At 42.1% G+C, this 13,223-nt stretch overlaps 1 protein-coding gene across 1 annotated transcript in view; it reads left to right on the top strand.

Annotated features, from left to right (window-relative positions):
* The window catches only part of LOC124287704 (probable ATP-dependent RNA helicase DHX34), a 53,555-nt gene that overhangs the window by 14,049 nt on the left and 26,283 nt on the right, over positions 1–13,223 (top strand). Inside the window, 8 exon segments of the mRNA XM_046724224.1 lie at positions 35–89; positions 2,415–2,482; positions 2,979–3,128; positions 5,530–5,655; positions 6,076–6,231; positions 7,110–7,217; positions 7,481–7,577; positions 8,345–8,492. Of these exon segments, the coding sequence (XP_046580180.1) occupies positions 35–89; positions 2,415–2,482; positions 2,979–3,128; positions 5,530–5,655; positions 6,076–6,231; positions 7,110–7,217; positions 7,481–7,577; positions 8,345–8,492 (908 nt within the window).

Genomic DNA, 13,223 nt, shown 5'->3' with positions numbered 1-13,223 from the left:
TACCTGTAATCTAATTCAAGTTGTTTGATTCCAGGTACGCTTTGAGAAAAGCAAAACAAGAGCCACCAAAATCCTCTTCCTGACAGAAGGTAAGGTGATAACAGATGTGCTCGTTTTTACCTTATGAGGGGAGTCGATACAATTGTGAAATTTTCCAGATAGTCTTGAAGCTACTGATGTACTACTATTAGATGAGCCACGACCTGACCAATGACCCCAATTTGCACGTATGGGAACGCCCTCCAGAACATTTCATCTGAAAAATGAGGGAAACAGGTTGTCGTCTAAAACTTGAAAATTTTCGTTTCCTCGTGCGAATCGTGTTGTGATTGTTATGTCATACTAAGCATGTGTACAGCTAAGATCCTGAGAAACTGAACCAAGACAAATATAACTTTATTTACAAAACACCCCATACAAGTGCTAGAGAAAAGAACTCTTGTTATGTTTACAAACGGATGTATAATCGGCAAATATTCTGGTGCATCCTCTCCACACAGGGGTCAAATACCGAATAGATCCATTATGGAATTTACTGATTCAGGCTACTTCGGGCCTTAGCTGTCACTTTCTAAATTGGTCTCTGTGTCTGAATCACTTGTCAGTCCTACGATCACGATTCTGTCAATTTCTTTTTCTACTGCAATTTCCCGTTGCCAGTAGCCATTTTCAATGGTTTTAACATGTTTACAACATTCGGACCATTCCTTGGCACTGATTGCAGACATTCTCTCGTTTATGTCAACTCTTAGCGAAGTTTTTGTGAACTGCAAGTTTTGTTTAGCAACATAATTTTTGACATTGGCCCAAATCAACTCAATTGGGTTCAATTCTGCGTGGTAAGGAGGAAGACGTAGTACACCATGGCCAAGTTGTTTCAACATAGTGTCTACATTATAGACAGGCCTGATTTGTTAAAGGATTTTGCCAGACACAACAGTTCGGCTTTGAGCATTTTATCGTTGAATGCAATATTGTGCCTTTGTAACAAAGCTTTGATATCATCTTTTCTGTTAGCCGTTGTTTGACATTTGTCCACTTGCTTGCTGTGGTATGGCTGTGGGGTGGAATGTGTGGGATCAGTTTTTCCTGTTGCCATTTGGAAAAATTATCAAAATTCATCTCGACATGATATTTTGCTGATTTGAGCTTTGAATCAAATACAAGTAAGGCAATTGGTACAAAACCGTTTTTGGACCCTGCATGAACAACAATAAGCCGAGGTCCGGTACTGGACGGAGGCTGAACCCCATTTATCACAACCTCACCATCAAGATGATTGTTCGATTTTCATGTCGACATTTTTTTATTGCACGTAAGTGTTGCATGTGCTTTGCAGCGATGTCTTTTTGTTCCATTAAAACCTGATGATACGCCACCTAAACTCCATGTCTTTCAGATTATTTCGAAAACATTCCTTTGATCCCTGGTAATGCAATTGGCTTCTTGCCATATCATATATCATATCTAGAGTAGGCAGTTGCTTTTGTACTCCACATAAACTTTGTACAAATTAACGGACTGCACACCGGTCAAAATCATTAAGTTTATAATTGAAAGTTTTGGGTTTGCACAACTTGGTTGGACTAATAGAAGTAGGCCTACTCACACCCCTATCACCTTCCGCTTTAATACGTTTTAAAGTTGCCTTGGAAAGACCAGTAGCAAGGCTACTTTTTTGACAAAGTGTCTACTTTGGTTGCACACGTCTTTTCCATATAAATAATAACATTGTAGGCTAACTCCCTTGTTTGAGAATGAACAATTTGCCCATGCTTCCCTAACTTGGACATGTTAAATTAATTAAAATCTGCAAACATTCAAAAATTGACTCGTGTCAAGATGGTGTCTTGCTGAACTAAATCGCTCTACGAGACACGTTTTCAACAGAAGCGGCATTGAGTTCACGTCACGGTCAGCATGTATTGCACGTACTTAATCGCCAATGTCCCTGTAGCAACCAAGTGTATTCGTCTAGATTCCCTGCCCCGCCTACTTGTCACAAACGCGTGTACTGCGCAGGCTCATCTAATCATGTAGAAGCAGTAGTGTAGAAGTAAGAAAAACATTAACCACTGACGACCAGGTCCAGATAGAGTTGAAAGTCGACTTCATCCACAATGACCCAACAGGCAGATGTGAATGTGTTGAATGTACCAAATATTCTGCCAGTGCCAATTCTTTGTTACTGGAATGTCAGTAAGTACAATCCAAGCCATCTTCAAACAAGTTACACTGTCTTATGGCAGCTGGTCCCCTCTGTTGTTTCTGCTAGACATGGGCCTACAGACCTGCAGTGAAGTTGACACCTGCTTTAGGACATAGCAGCACTGTTTGTGCAGGGGAGTTGTCAGAATGCAGTCAAGACGTGTCTTGCAGTAAACATCAGCTCAGCTTATGTTTTCTGTTTCCAGGATTGTTGCTGAGACAGATGACATCTGATCCTTACCTGAAGCAGTATGACGTCATCGTGATTGATGAGGTAGTGTAGAGACTCCATGTGGAATTCCCTGTGTGGGGACATATACCAGTATATAGGTATAAGTTTACTGACAGAGGTTCCTGGACTGTTCATGGATTATTACAATACTTAGATACATCTGTTTGCCTAACCAAGTACAGACTATAATATATAGCTTGAAAATTGTAGACATTCTCTTTGACTTTAATTTGCCACCTCTATGAACATTTTAACTGTAGGCATGCCTTGATCCTGCAATGTGGGGTCAAATCTCAGATTATGAACTTGGTTTGTCTACACCAAACCTGTCCTTGTCAGTATCAACAGAGACCTGCATACACATTACTGAAATACTTTTCAAAACGATGCAGCTCAATCACTCACTCAGGCTGTCAGGGATGGTTGAGCTCCAGTACCTTGAAACTTTATTCTCCATCCGTTATGTGATAGATAGGTATGAGCTAGACTGTATTTATGTTGTTTGAAATGAGGTAAGTGTATCTACTGGTGTCTGTAGGTTCATGAGCGCCACATCTTCACGGACTTCCTGCTTGGTGTGCTGAAGTGCATGCTCAAGAAGAGGGAGGACCTCAAGCTGGTCCTCATGTCTGCCACCATCAACATTGAGCTGTTCAGCGGGTACTTCGAGAATGCCCCAGTCATCCGGGTGAGGCAACTACGTCCTACTACATTTCAGTAATGCTCTCGAAGCCATGTTCATAACTGTCTTGCATCAGTAATTGCTGTCCACATTAATAACACAGAGAGGTTTAAATAAATAACAATTAAAACAAGTTAAATAACAAGTGGCTGTTGTACTAGACTCTTGTGTAGCACTAGTAACGGACATCAAGATATACTAAATTGAAGATAGATACAGTCTGTTCCTCATGTCATGTCATGACATGTAATCAGTGCCTGATTATTATCCCACCGGCATATAATGCGATGGGATATAGTCGTCGCCTCGTCCGTCTGTCCGTCCGTCCGTCCGTCCGTCCGTCCGTACGTAATCATTTTGTTTCCGGACCATAACTCAAAGACCATTCGATATTTTTTAACCAAAATTGGTAGATATGTCAAACATAACCTAAGGTGGTGCCTTTTGCTATTTACAGATAATTGTCATTTTATTTTTCTCGGTTTCCATGGAAACGTTTTGGACTTAGTCTTAAAGAAGGGTGGGCTTCGTTTCCGAGCATAACTCAAGAACCATTCAATATTTTTCAACAAAACTTGGTAGATATATCAAACAGATCCCAAAGTGGTGCCTTTTGCTATTTACAGATTTTTGGCATTTTTATTTTTCCCGGTTTCCATGGAAACAATCCGGACTTAGTCCCAAAAGTGAGGGGTGGGCTTCGTTTCCGGAGCATAACTCAAGAACCGTTCAATATTTTTCAACAAAAGTTGGTAGATATATCAAACAGAACCATGAGTGGTGCCTTTTGGTATTTGCAGATTTTTGTCATTTTTATTTTTCCCGGTTTCCATGGAAACATTTTGGACTTAGTCTCAAAAAGTAAGGATTGCTTTCGTTTCCGGAGCATAACTCAAGAACCATTCAATATTTTTCAACAAAACTTGGTAGATATATCAAACAGATCCTAAAGTTGTGCCTTTTGCTATTTGCAGATTTTTGGCATTTTTATTTTTCCCGGTTTCCATGGAAACGATTCGGACTTAGTCCCAAAAGTGAGGGGTGGGCTTCGTTTCCGGAGCATAACTCAAAAACCGTATAATATTTTTCAACAAAACTTGGTAGATATATCAAACAGATCCTAAAGTTGTGCCTTTTGCTATTTGCAGATTTTGGCATTTTTATTTTTCCCGGTTTCCATGGAAACGATTCGGACTTAATCCCAAAAGTGAGGGTAGGCTTTCGTTTCCGGAGCACAACTCAAAACCTCTCTATATCTTTCAGCAAAACTTGGCAGATATGTGAGGCAGATCTTGAAGTGGTGCCTTTTGCTATTTGCAGATATTTGTGATTTATTATTTTCTCGGTTTCCATGGAAATGATTCGGACTTAGTCTCAAAAGGAAGGGATGGGTTTCGTTTCGAACACAACTGGAAAACTTCTTAATATCTTTCAGCAAAACTTGGCACAATCAGACAGACCGTGACTTTGTTACGACAGACCGTGGGTGTAGTGGTTAGAGCGTCCGCCGGAGAGTGGAAGGTCGCAGGTTCGATCCCCAACCGCATCATATCAAAAGACGTTAAAATACAGCACTTGTTGGTCCCTGCCTGGCTCTCGGCATTAATGGGTACAACAAGGACTGGTCTGCATGGAGTCAGTATAATGTGTCTGAGTGGGGTATTCCTGCTTTACTGCGGCATGGTATCTCAGTGGGCTAGCACTATAAAACCAGCTTCAGTCTGGGCTAGTACAAGCAGCCGCACCTACACATACACACGCAAGCACGTGGTCATATGAGCGAAATATTCTCAAGCACGACGTTAACCCAATTTCACCTCACCTCACCTACAATCAGACAACTCTGGTCACATTCTATATACATATAGTCTGTCAGGGATTTACCTTGAGTCCTGTATTTGAGGGTCCTGGGACGCATTCTCTTTATTTTCAGGGGTCCCAGACACTTAAATAATATTATTAATACTATGTTGTAATATTGTTGCAATTCAGTTACTGTTATTGTATTGTGTACCATTGTTACAGTAATTAAATTGCAAATGACACCATAATCCAGCTAACAAACTCAGTGATAACTTATTGTCACTTGATCAAATTTTTGACAAAAAGTATTTGGATTTTATCTGCGCTAATAAATTTAGTTGCGTCCATTGTCAATTTTTATGCGATAGGACGCAGGAATTTGCGTCCTGTAAATCCCTGTCTGTGTTGTCTGTGTTGTATGTGTATCTTATCAAACAGTACAACATGATTGAATCTCACTTTGGATGTTTTTGTAGATGACTGCTTTCAGCATGGGTTACTACATGGCACTGGTTGTTGTTGAGTTCTAAGCTGTTCAACAAATGTTGTTGATATTGATGTATCCATGTATGTTGTATCAGGTAAGAAAGACGATGTGTTGCAGGTCCCTGGACGTCTTCACCCTATTGAGTTAGAGTATCAGCCAATCAAACGCGATGAGATGACCAGTCGTGGTGAAAAGCTGGATCCGACCCCGTACCTCCGTATAATGCAGACAATTGACCACCGGGTGAGTAGAATGTGGATGCAGTACTTCCCTTCCTTCCTTCCTTCCTTCCTTCCCATGTCTTTCCTTCCCCTTCTCTTCAACTCCTTCCATCACCTCCTTACTTAAAGTGATATGTTGTCGTGTCAGGCCCCTTGTGAATTGATGTGATGTGTTTCAAAACAATAGGTTTCAGACCTATGACCTAGGTATACATACCACTTAACTTTGAAAATCTTAATGAGTTTTCTTCTGAGAAACCACAATAGCCAGTTATCTGAAGCTTGTTTGCAAAAAATGTGGAAAACTTTAAAGTTATGTCTTCTCATAAGCTGAAACACTGTGAGAGCCAAAATTTCTGGGGTACTAAAAACTGGTTGACAGTGCTTCCTGTCTCACTGTTCCTGTGACTTGGTGTTGGTTCATGGAGTGTCCTGATTGCAGTACCCGACCACAGAGAGAGGTGATCTGCTGATATTTTTGAGTGGGATGACAGAGATTATGACTATTGTGGAGGCAGCCAATCAGTACGCTCAACAGACCAAAAGATGGATCATTCTCCCCCTCCACAGTGCTCTGTCAGTCCAGGAGCAGGATAAGGTGAGCTATGAGAAACTGATGCTGGGCCAGTGGTAGAGAAGGCACATGTAGGTGATGCTGGTAATAGTTGTTATACTGTTTTCAGTTGTACAAATAGTGTAGAGAATACCATTCTTGCTTGAAAGCCATTTTTGCATTCTTCTTAGGCATGAGGACAAACCTATTCAGGTTTGGTAGATTTCTGGTGATACTGATTGTTGCCCTCTGTTATCAACCACTGGTTATTGTGGATTGCTGTGATATAACAACAATGTGGATTGTTGCCGATGTTATCAACCACTGGTTATTGTGGATTGCTGTGATATAACAACAATGTGGATTGTTGCCGATGTTATCAACCACTGGTTATTGTGGATTGCTGTGATATAACAACAATGTGTATTGTTGCCGATGTTATCAACCACTGGTTATTGTGGATTGCTGTGATATAACAACAATGTGAATTGTTGCCGATGCCATAAACCACTGGTTATTGTGGATTGCTGTGATATAACAACAATGTGGATTGTTGCCGATGCTATCAACCACTGGTTATTGTGGATTGCTGTGATATACCAACAATGTGGATTGTTGCCTATCAACCACTGGTTATTGTTGCCGGCTGTGATATAACAACAATGTGTATTGTTGCCTATGTTATCAACCACTGGTTATTATGGATTGCTGTGATATACCAACAATGTGGATTGTTGCCTATCAACCACTGGTTGTTGTTGCCGGCTGTGATATAACTGAAATATACATCTGACTGCTTCATGCAACACATACTTTTCCATGTAGGCCATATTTTGGACAAATGTTAATGGCAAATACTTGCTTATGGTGCTGATCCTGCATATAGAAATATTCACAGTGTGTTTTCTGCTTTTTTGTATCAGGTGTTTGACATTTCTCCTGAGGGTGTGAGAAAGTGCATTGTATCTACGAACATTGCAGAGACATCAGTGACTATCGATGGTGTACGGTTCATTGTTGACTCTGGCAAGGTATGTTCCTGGTTCAAGGTTAGTCTCACACCATAGCTGAACCTTACAAATACTCTGTTCTATGACATGGAATTATCAAGGGTCCTGACTTCACAGATCGGCAGTTAGAAACAGTTTCACTCAACGTAAACAATCCTCAAGTAATGGAGATGAATAAGATACATTTACTCTCTCAAGGACTCTGTTTCTGTTACGTGTAATAATTTCCTCAAACAGAATGATAAATCCATGAAAGGGTAGTGACTGAACTCATTGTACAACAGGTGAAGGAAATGAACTTTGACCCCAAGTATAAGATGCAGCGCCTTCAGGAGTTCTGGATCAGTCGTGCAAGTGCGGAACAGAGGAAGGGCCGAGCAGGTACGTTATGCACAACATGCCACTTCTGTCATAATGTAGGTTTTGGTTAAGAGCTTAGGTGGATCTGTTACCTTTGATGGGAAGGAAGATGGGAAAGAGTGTGTGTGCGTGTGTCACTATATATATAGCTGTATGACTTGGTGTGTGCATGTGTGTGTTCACCGCTCTTTATATAGCTGTATGATTTTACTTAGTGAACTTGTCATGGATGAGAGATTCTGATCCTGATTATAGTCCATGGCCTGTCAGCACCATATCGGTGCTCATGGGTATCGCTCCATTTAGATGTCTACCAAGGTCATTGTGGAGTTTACTAAAGCAATTTACTGACAAACTGTGAGCTGCCTGAAAAATGCAGCATCTGGTTCAAAAGAAAAAAACTCAGCTAAATATATTTTGAGGCAAGTATTTGAACTTTGACATCATGGAATGAGCATTTTACTGATTTGTGTGGCGAGCAAACACTGTAAAGACTTGTAGGTATATAGGGTGATGAACTGCAAGAGTCTTCACAACCTGTCCTATGTGCTGCCACAGGTCGGACTTCCCCGGGGGTTTGCTACCGCCTGTATGCTGACACTGTAAAGACTTGTAGGTATATAGGGTGATGAACTGCAAGAGTCTTCACAACCTGTCCTATGTGCTGCCACAGGTCGGACTGGCCCGGGGGTTTGCCACCGCCTGTATGCTGACACTGTAAAGACTTGTAGGTATATAGGGTGATGAACTGCAAGAGTCTTCACAACCTGTCCTATGTGCTCCCGCAGGTCGGACTGGTCCGGGGGTTTGCTACCGCCTGTATGCTGACACTGACTACAACTCCTTCCAGGAGTACGCCACTCCCGAGATACAGAGGGTCACGCTGGATACCCTCATCCTCCAGATGATTTCCCTTGGATTGCCTGATGCAAGGAGGTAGGACACTTTATCATCACTCTCCAATGTAATAAGGACGTTGATGTGGAATGTAGGTTTTCTTAACAGCCTTTGGCATGTTAATGGGTGATGTGTGTAAGGGTAAAGGTGATGAGTGTAAGGCGGTGATGAGTGTAAGGGGAAAGCTGATGTGTGTAAGGAGCTGATGTGTGTAAGGGGAAAGGTGATGAGTGTAAGGGGAAAGCTGATGTGTGTAAGGGTAAAGGTGATGAGTGTAAGGCGGTGATGAGTGTAAGGGGAAAGCTGATGTGTGTAAGGAGCTGATGTGTGTAAGGAGCTGATGTGTGTAAGGGGAAAGGTGATGAGTGTAAGGGGAAAGCTGATGTGTGTAAGCAGGTGATGTGTGTAAGGTGGTGATGAGTGTAAGTGGGAAGGTGATGAGTGTAAGGGGAAAGGTGATGAGTGTAATGAGGTGATGAGTGTAAGGGGAAAGGTGATGTGTGTAAGGAGGTCATGAGGGAAGGGGAAAGGTGATGTGTGTAAGGAGGTGATGTGTGTAAGGGGAAGGTGAAGAGTGTAAGGGGAAGGTGATGAGTGTAAGGGGAAAGGTGATGAGATGTAATGAGGTGATGAGTGTAAGGGGAAAGGTGATGTGTGTAAGGAGGTCATGAGGGAAGGGGAAAGGTGATGTGTGTAAGGAGGTGATGTGTGTAAGGGGAAGGTGAAGAGTGTAAGGGGAAGGTGATGAGTGTAAGGGGAAAGGTGATGAGTGTAAGGGGAAAGGTGATGTGTGTAATGAGGTGATGAGTGTAAGGGGAAAGGTGATGTGTGTAAGGGGGTCATGAGGGAAGGGGAAAGGTGATGTGTGTAAGGAGGTGATGTGTGTAAGGGGAAGGTGAAGAGTGTAAGGGGAAAGGTGATGAGAGTAAGGGGAAAGGTGATGAGTGTAAGGGGAAGGTGATGAGTGTAAGGGGAAGGTGATGAGTGTAAGGGGAAAGGTGATGAGTGTAAGGGGAAAGGTGATGAGTGTAAGGGGAAAGGTGATGAGTGTAAGGAAAGGTGATGAGTGTAAGGGGAAAGGTGATGAGTGTAAGGTGGGGAAGGTGATGAGTGTAAGGGGAAGGTTGATGAACATAAGGGGAAGGTGATGAGTGTAAGGGGAAATGAGTGTATTAGGAGGTGATGAAGGTGTAAGGGGAAGGTGATGAGTGTAAGGGGAAAGGTGATGAGTGTAAGGGGAAAGGTGATGAGAGTAAGGGGAAAGGTGATGAGTGTAAGGGGAAGGTGATGAGTGTAAGGGGAAAGTTGATGTGTATAGGGAGGTGATGAGTGTAAGGGGAAGGTGATGAGTGTAAGGAGGTGATGAGTGTAAGGGGAAAGGTGATGAGAGTAAGGGGAAAGGTGATGAGTGTAAGGGGAAGGTGATGAGTGTAAGGGGAAAGGTGATGAGTGTAAGGGGAAAGGTGATGAGTGTAAGGAGGTGATGTGTGTAAGGGGAAGGTGATGAGTATTAGGGGAAGGTGATGTGTGTAAGGAGGTGTCGAGTGTAAGGGGAAGGTGATGTGTGTAAGGGGAAGGTGATGTGTGTAAGGGGAAGGTGATGTTTGTAGTTGTAAGGGGAAGGTGATGTTTGTAAGGGAAGGTTATGAGTGTAAGGAGGTGATGTGTGTAAGGGGAAGGTGATGAGTGTAAGGGGAAGATGATGAGTGTAAGGGGAAGGTGATGTGCGTAAGGAGGTGATGTGTGTAAGGGGAAGGTGATGAATGTAAGGGGAAGGTGATGTGTGTAAGGGGAAGGTGATGAGTGTAAGTGGAAGGTGATGAGTGTAAGGAGGTGATGAGTGTAAGTGGGAAGGTGATGAGTGTAAGGGGTGATGAGTGTAAGGAGGTGATGTGAGTGTAAGGGGAAGGTGATGAGTGTGTAAGGGGAAGGTGATGAGTTTAAGTCGAAGGTGATGAGTGTAAGGAGGTGATGTGTGTAAGGGGGTGATGAGTGTAAGAAGGTAATGTAAGTGAGGGGAAAGGTTATGTTTCTGTGAAGGTATGTTTGTTGTCATATTTATTCAGAGGAAATGACTTATATATGCTTTTACATTTATGGAGCACTCTGAAAGTTGGATAGTAAATATAGTGTGACCAGAAATTATTGAGAATTTTAGGAATATGTTTAATTGGATTTCTAGTATAAACAACCTTGACCAGCTATCAAGTGATTGGTTTCATTCAAGAGAGAAAACTCTGTTAATCCTTTTTCATTAGTTTGTGAAGAGTTATCCCCCTTTGTTTACTTGCTAGCAGACAACATTTTCAGTGATCCTCAGTATGGATGATTTAGAGAAGAGGAAGTTGATTTTAGAGTATTATAACAAGGACATCAGATCAGCTAAAGTGATTTCAAGTAGAACAGGCATCCCTTTGTCCACTGTTTATCGTGTTTTGAAAAATATTGCAAATGGATATGGCATTGAGCACCAGGAAGGCGTAGGTAGGCCCAGAAAATTGACTGTCGGTGACAGGAGGTGGTTTGGTATTCTTGTTTCTAAAAACAAACGAAGGAGTTTAGAAAACTTAAGGCTGGATATGATTGATAGAGGAACTGTGACTGTCTGTAAGGAGACAATTAGAACTGAGCTGCATGCAATGGGTTGGCAGAAAAGTCGAGGAATTCCATCACCGATCATGAAACCTGAACAAAAGGAGCGAAGATTGAACTGGTGCTTACAGCATAGAAATTTTAACTGGGACAATGTCATTTTCTCAGTTTCCTAATACACTGAAATTCTGCAGCAAACAAACTGAAAAACCTTTGTATCAGCGCCCAAAGTACAGTCCGAAATTTAATGTGTGGGGTGCATATCTGTGTTAGGGGCAACACCCCTCTGTGTATTTGAAGGGAATATGAACAGTGAGCGGTACACAGATATTCTCGACGGACATTTACTTCCATCTGGACCCAAAACATCGTTCAAAGCATTTTAAAGGCCTGGTTTGGACCCAAAATATGACATTATTAGATTGGCCAAGCTATAGCCCTGACCTAAATCCAATAGAAAATATTTGGGGACTTATGAAGGAAAGTGTCAATAAGAAAAATCTGACAAATATTGCTGAAATGAAAGAAGAGGTGGTCCGATATTGGGACAGCATGGACCACGACCGCTTTGAAGCCTGCATTGCTTCCCATGGTGACTTGACAAAATACTAAGTGTTCACCTGTCTTTGAATCTGGAGTTATGTTCTGCTAATATTCACATTTTTTACGTGGGTAATGAGTGAAAAAAATTTTTTTTACAATCTTTAAATTCTCAATAATTTCTGGTTGTACAGTAAGAAGACATTCAACAGTGTGGATAAAAGCAGGTGCACTGCTTCAATGTATATTCTTACTCTGTAATCAAGCTGACATGACTGCAGAGAAGTATAAAAGCGGGATAAGTGGCATGTTAACACCAAAAACAGGTAACAGATAGCAAGTAGCAACACGCATAAGCCAAGTGACAGGGAGGATTTGACAGTTATAACAAACTGATTGTATACTACCAGTAAATAAAACAAGCTGTTGCTTGATTGGGTATTCCATGGCTGTAGGGATGTAATTCCTTTATCTCTGTTGATCAATGATTTGTGACAGCTTCTATGAGTTTTCTATCAGTGAAGTTGTTATGTTAAGTAGTGTGGATCTGGATTTTGTTAAACTGAATTTGACAACTTGGGTACCTTTCTTAAAGGGCTTGCTGTCTGCTTTTGCAAGTATACTGAACATCATTGAAAATGCACCTCTTATAAAAGTTCAGATTATTAAAAGCACGTGTAAGGAATTGATATTTTTTGAGTGGATAATAACAGATGGACGACTGACAAAAACAACAACACAGAAAAGACGCTCATTCATTGAAATGTTCCACAGTCAGAAAGGATCAAACACTCGTGGGGTCAAATCGAAAAGTCAATATCGCGTGTGACCGCCATTTGCATTGACACATGCAGTTCAGCGTCTCCTCATTGAGTCAATAAGCATCCGAATAGAGTTCTTGAGGATGGCATTCCACTTCTGCAGAAGTGCAGCCTCAAGTTCCCGGATGTTTCGCATCTGTTGTCGCCGCGAAAGACTTTGACCAATTTCGTCCCACAAGTGATCCATGGGGGATACATCTGGCGACTGTGCTGGCCAATGAATAACCTGGATGTGTTGCTGGGCCAGATACTGCATGGAAAGTCTTATTGTGTGTCCGTGCGTTGTCCTGTTGAAAAGTATGGACATCTTGGTGGTGGTTAAAGACAGATACGATGTGATTCTGAAGAATCTGCTCACGGTAATAAAGGGCATTAACTCTCGCTTGACAGACATGAAGGCAGTCCTGTGATTGTAATTTATTCCACCCCAGACCATGACAATCCCACCACCCAAAGGTCTGTCTGAACCACACACTCATCAGCATAATGTTCACCACGTCTACGCCAAACACGTGATCGGCCGTCAGCATTACGTAGATGAAGACGTGACTTGTCAGCGACTACCACACCATGCCATTGTTGTAACCTTGACTGAAAATGCCTGCTAGCCCATTGTATACGCTCATTACGGTGTCTGTCAGTCAGAATTGGTCCAACGTAAGGACTTCGAGCATGGAGCCCTGTAACGTGTTGACGGCGTCGCATGGAGTCAGCGCTGATGACCCCCACGTCAACCTTGAACTAGTGCTGCAGTCCTGGAAGTCAGCAGTGTTCAATCACTGATATGGACAAGGTCAATATGGCGATCCTGATGGAG

The sequence above is a fragment of the Haliotis rubra genome, unplaced genomic scaffold, assembly GCF_003918875.1.
Source record: "Haliotis rubra isolate DU_JTF1 unplaced genomic scaffold, ASM391887v1 Scf405, whole genome shotgun sequence".
In the NCBI taxonomy this organism is placed as follows: Eukaryota; Metazoa; Mollusca; class Gastropoda; order Lepetellida; family Haliotidae; genus Haliotis; species Haliotis rubra.
This window is presented reverse-complemented; position numbering and strand designations above follow the sequence as displayed.